The sequence below is a fragment of the Artibeus jamaicensis genome, unplaced genomic scaffold (assembly GCF_021234435.1).
Source record: "Artibeus jamaicensis isolate MK-2021 breed Jamaican fruit bat unplaced genomic scaffold, CSHL_Jam_final contig_464, whole genome shotgun sequence".
NCBI classification, from domain to species: domain Eukaryota; kingdom Metazoa; phylum Chordata; class Mammalia; order Chiroptera; family Phyllostomidae; genus Artibeus; species Artibeus jamaicensis.
In genome coordinates this window covers 4,680,261-4,698,706 of record NW_026521842.1, presented here as the reverse complement: position 1 = coordinate 4,698,706, position 18,446 = coordinate 4,680,261, and the positions used below count along the sequence as shown (strand labels likewise).

The 18,446-nt window shown below is 55.0% G+C and overlaps 1 protein-coding gene across 6 annotated transcripts in view; it reads left to right on the top strand.

Annotated features, from left to right (window-relative positions):
• GSE1 (Gse1 coiled-coil protein) overlaps positions 1 to 18,446 on the top strand; it is a 408,575-nt gene that overhangs the window by 291,153 nt on the left and 98,976 nt on the right. For 2 of the 6 annotated variants that reach the window (XM_037142399.2, XM_037142396.2), the window contains exon 1: positions 8,150 to 9,428. The exons of the other annotated variants lie outside the window; for them this stretch is intronic. In XM_037142399.2, the coding sequence (XP_036998294.2) occupies positions 9,392 to 9,428 (37 nt within the window). In that variant the 5' untranslated portion in view covers positions 8,150 to 9,391. Of the gene's footprint in view, positions 1 to 8,149; positions 9,429 to 18,446 lie in introns of those variants that run through there. 6 annotated transcript variants of the gene reach the window in all.

The window sequence follows — 18,446 nt, the reverse complement described above, 5'->3', positions numbered from 1 at the left end:
TACCTTAGACTGTCAGATAAAAAAATGACGACAGCCAATGTAACAATAGCTACCTGGTGTGAATGAATTAGTCATACCTTTTTTTTTTGGCAGATTGGCGAAGAATATATTTTTTGGTGTGCCACAGAGTTTAATAGTGTATGTGGTCCATGGGATGAAAAAGGTTGGAAATCACTGTGCTACATCAGTGGCTCTTAATGGGGCAATTTTGTCCACCCCCACCACGCCTCCCAGGGGAGTTTGGCCATGCTGGAGACGGTGGTGTGGTTACAACTGGGGGCGCTACTGGCATCTAGGGTCAAGGCCAGGGTTGCTGCTAAACATCTCACAGTGCACAGGGCAGCCCGCACAGCAAAGAATCACCCGGTCCTAAAAGTCGATTCTGCCGAGGGTGAGACATCCGTGACACACCCAAGCTTTGGAAAGGACTGGATAGACAGAGGTGCTGTGTTCTGAGGAGGGCACCTTGCATTGGGGACGTGTCAGGAACCCCTTCAGTTCAGGCACGACCCATTGGGGAGAAGTAAAGGGCGGCTCTCTGGCCATGCAGGACAGCAGAGTGAGCCGGCAAGGGGGACACACAGGGAAAGGGAGTAGGGGGGCAGACCCAGGATTTCTCTGCAGGACAAGGCAGGGAAGGGTACACAGAGGCCCTGGGCTCCCCGCTCTGGTTCCGTCACACTGAAACCCAGTGCCCAGCGTGAGAGGAAAAGCAGGCACGAAGCCACCTTTTAAGGGCCACAACTTGTTGGCCAGAGGGCTGCACAGACCTAAAGCAGCTAGGCCCAGGGGTAGACAGGGAGATCTGTGTGTCATCCGCAAATGGGTAATTATGTCCTCGCAGTTACTTCTTCCCCAGCAGACACTGGCAGCCGGCAGGAAGCGCCGTTCACAAAGGCCTTGTTCTCTTGAATAGGCCTCTGCCTGGTCCCTTGTGCAGGCACAGGCGGGGGAGAAGAAAGCCTCGTCGGCTTGCCCCTGGGCAGCAGAGCAGGACGGTGGCCTGGAGCAAGATCTGAGCAGGCAGGCCACACAAGGGCTGTCACTGTGTCCTCAGAAGGTGCCGCCTAGCCTGTCCAGGATTGTGGAAGCTGCATCAACGCCTGCATCTTCCCTCCCCAGGGAGACCTTGCTCAGTGCTTTTCGACAGCTGTGTGCCAGGCTTGTGTTGGCTCCGCATAAAGCAGAACCTTGCCAACCGGAGCTGTCTGAGATTATGAAAAGACTGCCTCCAGAAGTGGCCGCCTGCCTCCCAGGAGGCATGCAAGGACAGGCAGAGGGGCCCCTTCCAGCGATGAGCTGTGTGGCCCTGGCAGTCCCGGACGCAACCTCTCTCTGATTTCTCTGGCATTCGTGCAGCCCCCAGGACGGAGACGCTTTGACCTTATCACTGCTTCTGACTTGTGAAGCCATTATTCTGAAGAGTTCCCAAATCCTGAGCTTGCTGGCAGCCCACTCCAGCGGCAGCCCAGACCCAAACTGAAGGTCAGTTCTATGTGTAGACTGCAACATGCTATGTTCTTGCCTTCCATGGGTTGTTTGTTTGTTTTCCTTTTAATTAAAAAGGGTTTCTGGGCTAAAGCCTCTTTGCCAGCTCCTACAGGATGGAGATGAGGTGGGTACCATAGAAAGCAGTTTAAAATATAGGATCTCAGTTTAAATCTATGCTTTTCCTCTTACTCTGTGACCTTGGGCAAGTCATTTTACTTCTGGACCTCAGTTTGCTCATCTGAAAAGTGGGGATAACAATAGACTCAGTTCTATTGTGAGGATGAAATGAGTTAATGTACTTAAAGCATCCAGCACCACTAGGCATTAAGTAAGCATCGGTAAGAAGTGTCCTTTTGATAGGTGTGTGAATCTAACACCGGCTGCTGTAACAAAGAGCTCATCATAGTGGAAGCTACACTTCATGCACACAGTAGAAGTTACACAGTAGATAGTACTTTCTCAATCATGTGCCCACATGGTGCACAGCTGGTGTGGGGCTGGGGCAGAGGCCTCTGCTCTCAGCATTTGGGGTGGTTGATGGAGGTACTGCATCTTCCACACATGGACTCAAGGTCATCCTGAAAGCTGGTATCAGGTGGGCGGACCTGGAGGGAGAAAATGGAGGTTCATGCAGGAGGTTTTCTTGGGCCAGGCCTGGAAGTGGCTTGTTATTTCCACCACCGTCTCTTGGCCAGAACTTGGTTATCAGGCCCGCAGGTCTTCCTGGAAGGCTGAGAAATGTACTCAGGGTATGAGCCCACAAGGAAAGGAGAACAGATTTGGTGAAAAGTCAACCACCAGGGCTTCCAGCTGTTTATTATTATTGCCCCATAATGGCAGAGCCGGAGGCAGAAGGCCAGCAGGACCCCTCGTTTATAGGTTGACCCAGCAAGTCTGGCCATTTCCTTGCGCAGATGCCACACCTGATGACCGATGCAGTCCAGGCTGCTGCCCAAAGCCCAGCCAGCAAATGTGGGTCACCAGAAAGCCCTCCCATCCCAGTGGCTTCACCCAAGCTGAAGCTGACTTCAGCTTCATGGATGACAGGTGGCTTGAACACACAGCTGTCTGGGAACCCTGGACACCTCATCTGTAGCCAAGCCCTTGTCATAGCGATTGACCCAGCTGGCGTGAGGCCGATGGTGTCTAGCCTTGTACAACACCCATGGCCTCCCTGGGTTGGCAGGACAGAGGGCATTCCATTTTTACAGAAGGGACAGGATGTATTAGTTTCTTATGGCTGCTGTAACAAATCACCACAAACTGGGTGGCTTCAAACATCAGAAATGTATTCTTTCCCAGTTCTTGAGGCCAGAAAAATCTGAAATAAGGTGTCAGTAGGGCCCCCATGCTCGCTCACAGGGCTCTAGGAGAGATTCTTCCTGCCTCTCCCAGCTCCGGGCAGCTCCCTGCATCCCTGGGCTTGTGGCTGTGTCACTCTAACCTCTGTCTCTGTTTCCACATGGCCTTTCCCCTTGTTTGTCTTCTCTTTCCATAAGGATACTTGTCACTACATTTAGGGTTCTTCCTGATCATCCAGGATGATCTCACCTTGCAGTCCTTAACTTACTTGTATCTGCCCAGACAGCATTTCCAAATAAGGTCATACACTCAGGTTCCAGGTGGACATACATTTTGGCAGGCCACCATTCAATCCCTAGACAAGGGCAGTTGGAGGAGGACCCAGGAGGCCTGAGACAAGACAGGACAGGACACCCTGGTGGGGCACACCTTACAGCCCCTGGGTAACAGGAAAGTGAAAGGAAACATGCCGTGCAAAGACGGGAACAAGACCTGGGTAGGCAGACGTCACTGTGAGGTGTGACCAGACAGGTTGCCCTTTCCTTTTCTGACCTCAGACTTGCCTTCAGACATTCCACGCTGTCCAGTCACCAAAGGACAGGAGCCAGATGGGGTGGGGAGAGGAGAGGGCAGGTGTGTCCCCTCCCCATGTGCCCTTGGACCAGTGATTCACTTCTCTCTTTTTTTTTTCATGTTTATTTGTTGATTTTGGAGAGAGGGAGAGATAGACCAATTTGTTGTTCCACTTGTGTTTGCATCCATTGGCTTCTTCTTGTCTGTGCCTGGACTGGGGTTTGAGTTGACAGCCTTGGTGTATCGGGGCGACACTCTAACCAACTGAGCTTCCCCGGCCAGGGCCAGCGATTCACTTCTGGAGGCCTCAGTGTCTTCATGTACGTAACGAGGGATGGTCATTACTGCTCTGCAGCATGGGGCGAAGAAGCAGCATGGAGGATGGAACAGTGGTGGGCTGAGGCCTTACCCATGGTAGCTGTTATTGCCACAATTATCCAAAATACGGGAGTAATTACAGCTCTATTTCTGGAGCCCTTATCTACGCCAGGCACTGCAGGGGTTGCACACCCAAGACTTTTTGGAACGCAGGGGTGATTGCATCCTGTTTTCCAGCTGAGGAAACTAATGCTCAAAATGGTGCCACCACTGCCAGAGGGCACATGGCGGGTGGGAGCCCAGCTGGAATTTGAACTCTGATCTGTTTGACGCTGAGCTGGTGGTTATGAGCATGGACACTGGAACCTGCTCAGGTTCACACTCCATCTCTACCACCTACCAACTGGCTGTGTGTCATCCTTAGGCAAGGTGCTTGACTTCTCTGTGCTTCATCTAGAAGATGGAATTCCTGAGGATGACCTTGAACAGGGCTGTCACGAGGATCCAATGAGTTATCCGGGGAAAATGCTTAGAACAGCAACTGGCACAGACTGAGCGCTCAGGAAGCATCAGCTGGCCCGATTATCCTAGAGAGGGAGATGGAGGGGCTGACCTGAGGGGGCATTTCGGGTTAGCCATGTGGCCTCCTAGCCTCCCCTCTCCTCCCTTTCCTAGAATCCTCGGGGAGCAGTGATCTCTCCAGAAGGTGAGGTCTCGGCCTGGCCTGGACCAGAGTGCCAGCAGGCACACAGAGGCCGGAGCCCGGTGCCCCACCGCTGCGCGCCCTGGACCAGTCTGCAGCCTCAGTGCTCTCAGCATGTGCGAGGAGGCTATTTTTGTGTTCAGCCGATGCCTGTGGCCCAACAGGCTGCCTCTGTGCTGTGGCAGCAGCGGCCCCACTAGAGGGAGTCTGGTGCCCCTCCATTTGGAAGGAATAGCTGGGGAGGGATGGGAAGGAGGGGCCCTCCTGCATCTTCAGGCTCGGGATCTGGTGGGCTCCCCGCTTCTGCGACACAGCCGGCTCCCAGTTTGTTTTCCCACTGAGAGATGAAGCGGGGTTTCTTTTCTTCTCACTGCCCAGATCAAGGCCTGAAGCTTCCCTCTGATCCTGAGGTGATGTGCATTGTGGGCGGGGGAGGTCTCTCAGGGAGTCTGAGGGAGGAGTTGGCCCAGCGGTGGCCCCTCCTTAAGAAGGGCACTGGGGGCTCTCAACCTGCTTTTTTCTGGACGTCAACTCTTCACCAGAGATGAGTTGAGAGGAGAAGGTATTTTGCGACCAGTTCTAAGAGAGAAGCGGGCGGAGAGGAACATCCTGCCCTCACACAGAATCCCACGGGGTGAAAGCCCCGGAAGGGCACTGCCCTTCTCACCTGGACATTGGCAGCTGACCCAGTGTGGCCTGGCCTGGCTGTCCCTCCCACCCCCAGCCAGGCCATAGGCACCTTCAGGGGAGAAGTGGCACCCCTGGGAATGAATGGCTGTAGTGATGGGTTCCAAAAACTACAGCCAAGCCACAAGGGCTACTGGGAAAGGGAAAATCCCTCCAGCTCCCCGTTCAGCCACATTATGGCGAACAACCTAGCCATTCAGTGGAGAGTCAGCCGTTAAGCAGGCTGCTTGGCACTGCGGGGGTGGCTTTATGTTTTTCAGCTGTTTTGGCATGGGGTTGGGAGCTGTGCTAACCCTCCCATAGTGGATCTCCTATTTTCCTCCTTTACAAACATCCCTGCCACCAGGAGCTATCACCGATTTACTTCCAGTTTCTGAGAGCCAGGGCCAAAGGAGGATTAGGTATCACTAGAATCTAACCACTCCACCTCCTCCCCAAGGGCGTGGCTAATAGCAGTTAGAGCTTGGCTTGAGCACTTTGAGATAATTTGATGCAGACATTCAAATACTTTTGGGGCAGATGTTTGCCTTCGACAGGGAAGCAAAGGTAAACCAGTGCTGGCCCAAAGGGTGAGGTCCCATGTTCTTCCACTTTCACTCCTTTTATTTCTCACTCACCAAGAGAATCAGGCCTGGGAGCTCTGGGCGGCTCTAGCTGCCTCTCCTCACACAGTCTCAATCCTGGATGGCCCAGGAGTGGCTATCTCCAGGAGGGCTTGCATAGAAGCCAAGTCAATTGGAACTGAAGGCTAGAGACCCCCTTTACCATCTTTCCCCGTCCTCCCCCCCAACCCCTCCACCCTGCCGGGTGCATTCCCCACAGGTGGCTCCTTTTGGCACCATCCTTCCCACTTTAGCAGGGGAGGGGGTGCCCAGCAGATTGGGGAGCACCCTCCCTCTGTACCCTGCCTGTGATTGGCCCATAATTACAGGCTTATTGCCTGTACAGCTATTGTGTAATGACATGTTTGCAAATTAATTTTTATGGCTCCTGCCATTAGCATATACAGTAGAGGAAGGTTTAGTATTAATTACTACTGTTGTTCGTGTAATCCCGGAGAATTAAAAACCAATAAAAGAATGACAACAGAAACTGATAGTTTAGGATCCTTAAAAAATAGTTGTTGTTTTTTTTCCAAGTAGGAGCAGAGGTTTCCAAGCTTAGGAGGGATTAGCGGGGTGGGCCGCAGTTCTCCCTGGTCCTCAGCTGCGTGCCCCGGTGCCCCCCCACTCCCACAGGGGCACAGATTATCAAGTATGCGGGTGATAAATGGGAGATAAATACGTGGGAGGAGAAAGCGGGGTTGAAGTGGAGGCCGGCCGGTAGGTGCCGGACCTCGATCTGCCGCACCGGCTGCAGTCTACCTTGCGAGGCAGCTGCCCGCACCGGCACAGTGGGAGGTGAGGGGAGCGCTGAGCGCGCTGAGCGCGCTGCCACGAAGCCCCGGAAACAAAGGGCCGCCGCCGCCCAGGGCTGGGCACGACCTCCGGGGTCAGAGCGGGGCGGAGCGGCCAGATGCTGGAGGCGGGCGCGGGCGGCCCCGAGCAGCCCCTGCGTCCTCCAGGGTACCCGCGCGCGCTCTGCGGCCTGCGGAGAGGGGACGCCGGAAGGGGCGCAGACGGGGCAGGGGAGGGGTTAGAAGGTGCTTCTCGCACCCCCGGGCAACCCAGTCGTTGGTGGTGGCAGGGAGGACCGCCACCACTCCCTTGGCTCCCAACGCTCCTCCCAGCCCATTTAAGATTGTTCAGGCTTAGGGCGAGGGTTGAGTGGCATGGGGGTGTCAGAAGGCACTCCGGATTCCCCCACCTCCTACAGTTTACTCTCCGGAACTCTAGAGTATCATATTCCGGGAGTTCAGTTGCCATCTGAAGCCGCCGCGTTTAGCAGGGATCCCGGACTGTTACTTGGGGACCCCTGATTTTATGCAGTGGCTGGGAAGTATTGGCAGGAACCCAAGCTCGGCGTGGCCGCGGTGCCCCGCCACTCGTACCTGCTGGCTTTAGTCTGCTCCTTAACCATGATGATTGTATCTGGAGTCAAAAGGTGACCCTTTAGTGTCACCAAGTCCCTATTCCACTGGTTGTGCCACATAGGGGCCCTTCAGAAGGTAAAAGGGCTTGAAAATAAATTGTTATATCAAGAGACAGCTTTGCAGCGAGCGTGTGTGTGTGTGTGTGTGTGTGTGTGTGTACGCGCGCATCGGGCATGGGTAAATGGATCCTGTCTCTTTAAAATCGCTGGGCTGGACAATGAGCGCACAGGATGTGGTTTGGCGTTTGGCGGCAGGGTTTTTTCCCCTTCGATTTGGGGAATTATCACATGGGGCCTTCTTGAACTGGTGTGAAAGAGAGGCGGCGTGGGGAGGAGAGATACAGGTTCCACACTCAAACACTCTGTACAGTTGATCGTTTTCTTAAACCAAATTAGCCAGGGCTCTCGTTACTATGGTGCAGCCGGGGCTTGCAGAATCCCAGTAATAGCATTTATTAGGTCTATTTGCCTGGAAGCATGCCTTCTCGGATCTGATAATGCACCAGTGCAGGGAGAGTGTGGGAGATGGTATCAAGCATTTGATTACACTTGCAACAGGGATTTTTAAGGGGTGGGGTGTGGAGCAAAGGGTGAGAGGAAAAGGTGAGAAACCACTGGCCTTAGAAGCTCACCCTCTGGTCCGCCGGTGTGTGCGTTTCCGCAGCCCCGCTGCCCCTTGTGGGTTTGACAAAAAGCCGGCCTAAGTCCCCCGCAAGGTTTGGGGATTCTCTTTCAGGCCCCGGCGGCGAGTGAACTGCCCGCTCCCGCAGCTGTCAGACGTGGGTGGTGAAGGAGGGAGGACGGGCGGGCGGGCGGGCAGCCAGAGTGCGGAATTGGGCAGCCGGTGGGGGAACCAGCGGCGCCCGCAGCCGCCCACTGTTTACAAGCGGCCCACCCTTTAGGGCAGAGGGGAGCACACCGCTGCCAGCAGCAGCAGCACCCTCTCCGGGCTTGGAGAAGGGGAGGCCTGCTCTCTGTGTCCCGATCCCGGTCTGCTGCGCAGCTCAGCGGCCGCGCGGGGGTAAGCTCGCAAGTGAAACTATTATTATCGCCCTGCGAAGCATGGAGCTCTTGGAAGATGCCGCGTAGAGACGGAAGGAGCCGCCGCCGCCTGCAACCGCCCGCCGCTGCGCCCCTACCCTTTCGCTTTCATTAGGGGAGACAAATCTGCTGTCAGGCAGCCAGCTTTCCAATTTACCGATAATGATTCTTGCATGAAAATTGATCGAGGGGCTCTCCACCGCCGTGCGCTCTTGCCTCCCCACTCTCCTGCTCCTTCTGCCTGGGCTCCCGGGCCCCCCGCGAGTTTTCTCCTCCCCCCTCCCCCCTCTGAGTCAGTGGTGGGACGCTGGGCCAAGGAGATAACCAAAAAGGGGGGTCGGGAGGGGGAGGGGAGTCGGCTCTCCGGCCTGCTTTCTCTTGCCTCTTGCCTAAGACTTGTTTGCAATCGCTGCCTCTTTTATTTACGAGAAGAAATCTCCCCCTCGGTACTTCTTGGCTGTTTGGGTATTAATTTTCTCCTCTCCCCTCTCCCGCTTGCCCCCTCCTCCTCTTCCCCCGCCCCTCCTCACCCAGTAGCTAAGGGGAAACGAAAACAAAGCCGATTTCTCCTTGGCAACAAGAGATACCCCCTTCTGCCCACCCCCCCCTTCCTTTTTCCTTCTGGTTCTGAACGTGAAACCCTGTTGGAAACAGGTCCCTTGACCCTCGCCCTTGACATTCAAATGGCTGAATGGAAGAGAGATTGCTACTCGCAGTCTTGGGGGCTGCTTTTTTTCTCTCTCATTTTTCTTTCAAATGAGTAATCCCTGAAGATCTTTACCCCCCAATTTCATCACCCTCACTCCCCCCTTTATTTTTCTCGCACTCCTCTCGGTTCTCCCGCCTGCTTCCCTCCGCCGTGCGCCCCCCTCCTTTTTTTATTTGCATCTCAAGTCCAAAAGGCAGAAAATACACACGCGGCGAAGACACCGGGCAGCCGTGGAGGCTCCGGCCCGTCCTTGGTCGTCAATTACCTCATTGTGGATTTGCCAGGGCCAAGGTGGCCGAAATTGCTCGGGCGCTTGCCGATTGGGGAGCCTTTGATCATTTTAGGGAGGGAGAAAAAAAAGAAACTGATTTTTTTTTTCGTCGCTGTCGGGATCACTCTTTCGCCTTTATTTTATTGTTTTGGACATTTTTGAGCGCCGTGGCTTGGACGGTGCTTTTTGTCTCATTGCTGGGTTTTAAGGTTTTTTCTTTCCCCCTTCATCCCTCTCTGACCACTATGGAATTCTAATTTGAATCATGTTTGGATTGAAGCCGCCTCTGTATTACTTACCAGGTAAGTGAGCTGCGCGCCTCCCCGGGTCCCGCGCGGCGCCGGCGGATCCCGGGTCGCCACCCCACCCGACTCCCCTCAGCCTGGATTAGCGCAGTGGGTCCACTGAGCCCCTCGCGGGCCAGCGCGCGCGGCCCCGGCTGCTCCAGCAGCCGTCCAGCGGTGGTGTGTGTGCTACGTGCGGCGGGGAGTGCCCACCACCCGCCACCCCCACCGCGCCGCCGCCTCCGGGGGTTGCGCGTCTCGCTCCTTTTGTCTGCCCGGAGCCGGCTCCACGGTGGTGGCGGCGCTGCGAGCGGCGTAGGCACTCAAGCCTTGCGAGGTGAATTAAGCACCAGGTGTGAAGTTACTTTCCTGCAGGCTGACGCGATCGGGTGGCGTGCGCCCTCCCCGAGTCCCCAGTCCTAGGTCTTATTTTCCTCTTCCTCCACCCAGCCCCGTGCGAGGTCTGTACGGGAGCTTGACGAACCCGCCCCCACGCCCCCCTTCCTGCCCGGGATTCCCTGGAAGGTTCTGTGCCTGCCGAGGTCGGAGGAGGGGGCCAGGGGAAGCTCAGGAGGGTGGTTGGCGTGGCTTCCTGTTTTCCTGACCTCCTTGTGCGCTGACAGAAGCCTGCCCAGTAACTTTCTGTTTCGGGGCAAGTCGTGCTTGCAGCCCAAAGGGGAGCGGAGGGGGTGACAGCAGGGGGTGGGGTGGGGAAGCCTCTCTTGAATTCACCTTATTTGGACTTGGAAACCTTAAAAATAATTACACGTAGGCTAAAGGGAAGCTGTCCAGCCAGGGGTTTCTAGCGATGGAGATGGGAGACTTGGTGATCCCTGGAGCTCTACCCGCCGCAGTGCTGTTACCTGTGCCTTGCCCCCAACACACACACACACACACACACACACACACACACACGCGCGCGCGCGCCCCCCTCCCCCCGGGGCCCGGGAGTAAAGCACCTGGCTTGCCCCCAAGGGGCCACGTGACCTGTAGGTCTGGAAGGCAGGTCTGTGAGCGACCTTGTTCTAGTAATGAGCAGTGTTTTTATTTTCCCTTCCTTTCAGAATTTCATCATTGCCAGGCGTTGACACAGTTACTGTGGAAGTTAGGGCATCTGTGGATCTGGGGGTGGGGAGACGTTGGGGTCATAGGGAGGAGAGGGCAAATGTCTGGGTTTCTTCTATTGGGCTTTTAAAAATCTGTGGAAGGGGCTTCCATGGAGGTATGTTTCTCAACTGTTTTGCTGGAGAAGGTGCATGTGGCCAGGTGTTGGGTTGGGTTCCCTTTGTGTTCAGAAGCCCCTATGACTTTGGCTGAGGCTCCCACAAGCCCTGGAGTCCCTGGGAGGAGTGTGGGGGGAAGGAATGGGCCTGGGCAGGACCCAGGTCTGCTGAACCTGGCCTTGGCTGCCCTGAACTATACCAAACGTTGTCCCCAAGTTCAGAGAACAAGAGAAGAGTAGGGGGAAATAGGAAGGGCTCCCCTCTGTTCTGTGCGAAATCTGTGCATTTACTCTGAGTTTCTTCGTGACTGTTTGAGGTCCCCCATTCTTCCTCAGGAACTGACGTGTACACCACTTTTACAGGGAGAATATTTACAGGAAGAAAGGGTCTCCACTTTCTTCAGCTCTTTTGCCCTCACTGCCTGAAATGCAGATCCACAGGCACTTCCCCTCCCTCTGCACTGCCTTTAACTGATTCAATCCAAATTAGAACCGGAATCCCTAATTGACAGAAGGGCTGTGTTCTAACACAGGGCCCAGTCCTCCCTGGCTCAGAGCCCAGTGCATGGGAGCTGGTGCCTGGTGAGCTGCACCAGAGCCCTTTGAACCCAAGCTGTGGCTGACCATTCCTGCTATGGCCTGCTTCCCTGGAGTGTGGGCTGTTGGAAAGCAGTGCCAGTTCTTTCCTCATTGTATCTGCAGCGCTCCCCCCACCCCCGCCCTCCCATGCGCTTGCCTTGCCTCGCAGAGGCTCGGTACAGGTTTGTGGCAAGAATGAATCTTCTTAAGTACAGGGCGTCTTAAAAGCCCAGGTGCTTGTAATCTACACCCCACTTCACCTGCCATTGGGTGGCTGCTGGCACATATTTATTCATCAGGTGACCGATTTTCTATTTACACTGGAGCCTTGGTAAGAAAAGGAGGAAGTGTCAGGCTAGGAAATTCAAAGCAATTAAGGGAAATCAGTCCTGGCTGGTATAAGCCCTCAATGACGGGACTGGACCCCAGGGAGGTCAGGAGAGGTCAGGAGTGTGGCAGGTCAGGCCCTAAGTCAGTCTCTACTGGAGTTTTCTTTTTTTTTTTATGCCCCTATTAGGATTTTGTGCTTTATAATTTTGAGGTAATAGTGTAGAATAGTGACTTTCAACCTTTTTCATCTCGTGGCACATATAATTACTAAAAGGCCGCAGCACACCAAAAATATATTTTTTGCACATCCAACAAAAAAATGTAGGTATAATTCTGATTCATTCACACCAGACAGCTATTGTTATGTTGGGTGTTAGGGTTTTTTATTTGACAGTCTATGGGAAAAGAGGTCAGTGCCCCTGATTTAATCGTCAGGTATTGCGTGTCTTTAAAATTCTTGTGGCACACAGGTTGAAAATCGCTGGGGGAGAAGCTTGACTGGGAATAACCATGGTCAAGTACTGCTCTTTCCATGGGCTTCATGCAGTCAACTCACCTCAGAGCAGTAGCCATAACTGTAAAAGAAGTGACCTGTGGGTCTTGACCACTGCCAGCCGCCCTTTGCTAGGGCTTCGAGAAAATCTCTTTGGTAGATCACTCCCGCCCTCTGAGATAGGTGCTGGTGCCTCCCCATTTCACAGACGAAATCAAGGCTCAGAGGAGGGCAGTGATTTGCCCAGCTTGGAAGTGGGGAGCTAGGGTAGGAAGCCGGCTGCTGCCCCCCATGCTGGCCAGGCCAGGTGCTGTGGCTTTGTGGCCTAGGGCACAGGCAGAGAGAGAGCCCTGCCTGCGGAGGCCTGATGCCAGGTGCTCTCCAGCTTCTAGAACCTGGTCCAGTCCCTGCAGCCAGGTCCCGTCCCAGTGTCTGTAACGGCAGGGAGTGAGAACCTGCCCGTCCAGTCATTACCCCAGTGGTGGGCTGGCACCAGGCACTGCTCTTCCCGTTTGACAGGTGACAGTGGAGGTTTGAAGTTCAGCTCCGCCTCTTCTAAGACACGACATTGGGCGACATTGGGCGCCTTGAGCCGAGCCTCAGTTTTCCCCAGTGTGAAGTGAGACCCATAATTGTATCAACCTCAGTATCAGTGCAAGGCAGGGGTTGGTGATCCCCAGCCTGCGGCCTGTTTTTGTAAATAAAGTTTTATTGGCACACAGCCATGCCCATTCTTTTGTGTACGGTCTGTGGCAGGCTTCCTGCTGCAACAGCAGGCCTGCCACACCTGAAATATTTATTACCTGGCCCTGGACAGGGAAAGTTTGCTGGCCTCTGGTGAGATTAAAGGAGGGAATCCTTGCAAGGCACTGAGGATGGTGACTAAGATGAAGTTCGTGCTTACCAAGTGATAGCTGCAGTAATTATTATCATTAAGGCAAAATTATTTGCAGAGAGTTGCAGGGCTTCTTCGTGGTTGAGCCTGGACTTGAACTCAGGCCTTAAGATGGGGCCCCTGGGCCCCAGGACACAGTGTCTGGTCTCCGTGCTCCTTTGCTGGTGGGGGTGGAGGAATCGGTGTCCCGCAGAGGAGCCCTTCCTGTCAGGAGAAGGAGGCCCCAGGCACTTGTGAAGGGAGCTGGGCCCAGTGGGTGGATGGGGGCTCAGACTTGACCTCTGCGTGCACGTGCCAGGTCCCCCGTTTCCTGAACTCCACCAGACATTGAGCTCCAGGCAGGCGGGGAACTGTGTGTCCTTCATTTCTTGGCTCAGCCCCAGACCAATAATAACAATATTAAAAATAAAAATAACAACGAGGAAGAAGTGACTACTTCTCGAATGGTGCCCATTCCATACCAAAATGCTCTTAATTTAATCCCACTTGCCAGCTGAGGAAACTGAGGCTCGGAGGGTGAGGTCGTGCAGGCAGTGAGTGGTGCAGCCGGGCTCTGACCCCAGGCAGTCTGGCTCCAGAGTCCCTGCTTAATAAATATTTGTTGAACGAGTGAGGGAGGGAATTGGCCGTTGGTGTTGGCGGCGGCGCCCTGCCGGCCCCCTTATCTTGTTCCTGGAGTTCGTGAGGGAGGACTCCTCAGCTGTCATCTGACCCCACCCCTGTCCCATGCTGAACTCTGTGTGACCCTGGTTTGCCCAAGGGATGTACTGACCACAGCCCGGATCTTAAGTCAGTGAGGAAACTGAGGCCCAGAGGGGGCTGGGGCTTGGCCCAAAGCTGCTGGTGGCTGCTTTTGGAGAAACTGGGTTCCCCCAGGGCATTTCCCTTTTACCCAGCTACCTCCTGAGGGTCAGCATGGCCTGGGCCTATCTCTACACAGCCTTTGCCCTGCTTTGCAGAGCATTGGGCCTCCCTTATCCGGAGCGGGGCTAGAGGGGGTGTCCCAGGAGGTAAACCTTGGCCCAGGTGGCATGTAGGACATTGTCCAGATTTATTTTTTATGTCACACACTGCTTCCAGAAAGCCCTAATGTGAGGCTGTTGTGGGTCTCTGGTCAGGCCCAGCCGGGCTCGGGGAGGCAGCTGAAGGTGATTCAGTCCAGAACCACGGACCTCCAGCTGCTGGCTCTCACAGTCCCCTGGTGTCACCTCAGCAGCTGAAGCTAGGAGGGGGTGTTGGCAGTTGCCAGCTGTGGCCCTGGCCCTGCCTGGCCCTGGCTTGTCCTGGGAATCTGTTGGGTCCTAAGAACCCCAGGGCTTTGGGCAGGCTCCAGAACCACCCCAGGCCTGCCCTGGGAGCAGGTTGGGCCTGATGGGATCTGATTCAGATAAAAGGACAGCATTGCTATTTCAGTTGTGATTGAGAAAGCTGCTTATTTACAGCTCAGAAACTCAGCGGGGACAAGCATTTCAGCTCCCATCTAGCACTTTCCAGGCAGTCACTAATTAATCTTCCGATACCCCTGAGAAATGGGGAGGGGCCGCCACATTTCCATCTGTCGGCTGGGAAAGCCAGGGGCCCTTTTGTCCCAGCTTCGGGCCCAGCCCTTCTCTGCCGGGCTTGGTCTGGTTCCCACCCCCCTCCCCAACCCCCCATCCCACTCAATTTGGTTCTCATTAAGATTTTTTTCTTGCTTAAATGTGTTGTTCTTAGTTCATGGGTGGGAATCTGATATCACCCCATTGGAAACTCTCCTGCTTCTTATCTTCTTGCCTCTTGGAGTCAGGAGAAGTTTCTTTTAAGCTCTTGGAACAGTCATTATGGTACCTGGATTCCTGCCCTTGAATGAGGCAAGGATGATGGTTCTCTTCCTTCTGTACAGGAGGAAGTGGGGGGGGCGGCGGTGGCCGGCCAGGGCCACCCAGCTCCCAGAGACAGAGGCAGTGATGCATGTGTCTGGATGCGGGCTTCTCTTCCAAGGCCAGAGCTGCGTGTCACTTGTCCACCTTCCCCCAGACATGGACATGTATGAATGAAGCAGCCCCACTGAGCTTCCTTCTCTCTACTGTCAAGTGCAAATGGGCCCCTGCAGTCCACCAACTACCCTGCATTTGCAGCTAAGAAGACAGGGGCCTTGTTGGACCCGTTGCCTTCTAATTTTTCTGAGATCTTTGGTGAGGTTGTTGGTGGATGCAGCCTCTTCATCCATTAGGGTACATCCTATCATACTCTACTTTGCGGCAAAAAAGTCAGGTTTTTATATCCCCTGAAGTAGTCTTTCCCAAAGGGCAGTGGACTTCCGTTTTCAGGGTCCTCAGCAAAGCAGTTTTGCATCCATGTATGGAACTGTCTCTCCGTGGTGGTCCAGCTACACGGTCGGAAATCTCTGAGGCTGTGGGGCGGGGTGATACACGGAGGGAGGACATTAGAAGGGAAGAGAGAATTTGGGGGTGAGGGAATAAAAATAGATGCAGTGCTTTTTTTTTTAAGAGCTCCATATAGATTTAAAGTCCTTTTGTTAATTTAGGAACATAAAACTGTGTGATGTATAGCTTGGTTTGCTCGTAAAATTACTAAGTGTGGCATATTTAGAGCTGTGAAAGCTTGGGGTAAAAGGGAAAAAAAATCAGTGAGGATTTTTTTTACAAGTCTTTAGGGGAACATGCATTTTTCCTGGCCCTTTACCAATGATGCCAAGCCCTCCACGGCTCTGGCTGGGGTCTCTGGTTGCCCTGAACCTGGATTATACCTATGCTGGAAGCTGAGGGGGCAGTGGGGGTGGGGGCTGGCCTGGTTGGAGTTGAGCCAGGAGCCCAAGCCCACCCATCCCGGAGGCCAGGCTGCCCCCAAGGCCTTGGCCTTGAGGGATCAGTCTTCCTCCTGCCCTTCCCCGCAGCGAGACAGGAAGTGCCCTGTGACCAGGTCTGGACTGCTGCCCATTGGGCATCTGGCCACTTGCTTAATGGTCTGCAGGGCTGGGAGTCGTGCAACACAGGGCTTGGAGGGGACCTCAGAGGTCAGAGGGCCGAACCCTTTCCTTCTCCTGATTTGGTGGTCTCCTAGGACGCCCCCTCCCAGCAGACCTGCCACGCCCCCATAGCTTATCAGAATGTTGCTTTTCACATAGAACACACATGTGCATTTGATCTAGTTCTGGCCTCTTCTAGGTATGAGCGCCCACAGGGTGCCTGGCCCTGCACTGCGCTGCCCAGGCAGGAGGAGAGAAGGAGCTCTGTGTCTTATCCTCAGGTTGCTTCAGAAGCAAACAGGGCTTGAGATGAGCAAGGACAAAGTGTCCTGGAAACTCCCAGGACTACCCTGGTAGAGGAAATCCAGGAAGGCTCCACAGAGGAAGTGGCATTGGAGGTGGGCCTTGGCCATGAGGAGTGCAGAGGGGGCGAGGCTGGATGGAAGGAGGCCAGTGCAATGAACAAAAATAGGGAAGCCACTCTGAAAATTCTCAGCATGTCAAGTTCATGTCAGGCATGTTGAGAGCTGGGTGCTGGGCCATCCCTGTTGTGTTAGTGGGGGGCAGGAGGACAGGGTGAGGCTGTGGATTGAACAATCCAGGGTGACAAATGGTGGTGCTGAGGGATCTGTGTAGAATTTTCTGGGAGTGCAGAGGAGGCGGTGTCTGAGAGGCCACAGAGAGGAGGTGACATTGGAGCTGGCCTTTCTACTCTGGGGGTGACCCACAAGGGATCTACCCTCTTGACCCCTGCTGTGCATTTGAGAAGCAAAGCCATTGATTCTGCCCTGCTTCTCAGCAGCACCCTCTAATGCCAGGGCTCTGAAGCTTGTGTATCCTTTAAAGAGTCTGCTGTCCGAAGAGCAGGGCCTCTTTCAGGCACTGAGTGTCCTGGTGCTGAGGCCTGGAAAGAAGAGTGAGCAGCCAGGGTGGGGTTTCAAGTAGAAGGGATATCACTCGCCATCAGTAGCCGTGGGCTCTTGGGTCTTTCTCCTGCTCGGCGCCAGACCCAGGAGGCCGTACAGATGCATCAGGACCAGTCCTCGAGTGCAGGCAGGGCAGACAGGGCCCGGCTGGTGGGCAGCAGAGTTCATCCCATCCGGGGGCCGGGCCAGGCCCCTGGGAGATGGTGGCCTTCGCACGGGGCCTCCCAGGAGGGGCAGGAAGGATAGTTTTAGGGAGAGGGAAGAACTTGGCCAGAGCGGGAAATGAAGCCTGTGGGTGGGTGTGAATCATATTCTGGAGGGTCTTGAACGTCAAAAGGCCAGTGACTGGAACTTGAGTCTAACCCAGGATTTTAAAGCAGCCAAGTTCATCTGATTTTTTTCAACACCTGTTTATGACAGGCAGGCACTGGCCCAGGCACACAGGAAGAGCTGGAGAGCCCCCAGGGGCCATGCTTCTGTGGAGCTCCTGTTCCAGAAGCGGACACACTGTGCTTTGTCCCCCGGCGCAGGCTCTGGGAAAAGGAGAGTGGGGAAGGTAGCAGGGGAGCTGGAGCGGGCAGAGCCTGGGAAAAGGAGGGTGTCAGCCCTGACAAGATCTCAGGGCAAGTGCAGAGGGTCAAGCGTATGCAGAGGCTCCCAGGCCCCTAGGATGTCTCTGTGGCCTTGTGGCGGCAAAGGCGTGAACCACAGGGAGAGGGGTAGGATGTGAAATGGGAAAGCTAGAATCAGAGGAGGGGAAGATATGTGATTTGTGCTTTAGTGCCCCCCCCCAGCCCGGCAGTCTGGCTGTAGGGCTGAGATGGACCCCAGGTGGTCAGGAGGGCATCAGGGCCAACATTCCGGCTGCTGCCATCGCCCTGCCCCAGACGAGAGGCCGGAGAGGACAGCAGCAGGCTGGGCCAGACTTGTGGTGGGGGGTGGGGGATCTGGAGGTAGAGATGGGTTGAATGTCAGAGCACCTTGTCCACATCTGTGTTATGATGGCTCCGACAGTGTCCCTTGTGGGAGCGGTCAGCTCCCATGAGGCTCCCCTTACAGTGATGGGCGGGGTGCTGCAAGAGGAGGGCTGGGGCAGGGGCCTCTGAGTGTGGGGTAGGCGGGGAAGAGTGCGAGTGCCATCATGGCTGGTGACCCTGGACGGGCGGGGAGTGGAGGTGACGGTGGGGAGAGTAGGGGCTAAGTGTGGGCTAACACCTCGGCGGTTTCCAAATTGGGATTCCTGGGCCAGCAGCACCGGCAGTAGCTGGAGCTGTGTGAGGTGCAAGGTCACGGGACCCCCTGGAGAGCGCCGAGGCAGAAGCTGTGGTGGGGTCCCCCAGACTATGTGTTCGAAAGCCCTCCAGGGGATTCTGTGCTCTGTCGAGTGTGAAAACTGGTCTCACACGTTGGCCTGACTGCAGAAACTGAGCTGGGGCGGCAGAGCCTCTAAGAAGTTTGGGGCTGTAATTTTCAGAGGAGTCCTTGGTGAGTGAAAGAGCAGGGCTGGCAGATGCCTGCAAGGCCTCAGGCCAAGGAGGGAGAGTGGAGAAGAGTCCGGAAAAGTCCCCTAGAAAGAAAGTGGTGCGTGAGGTTTCTGGGTGCATGCTTAGAAGAGGCAGGCGA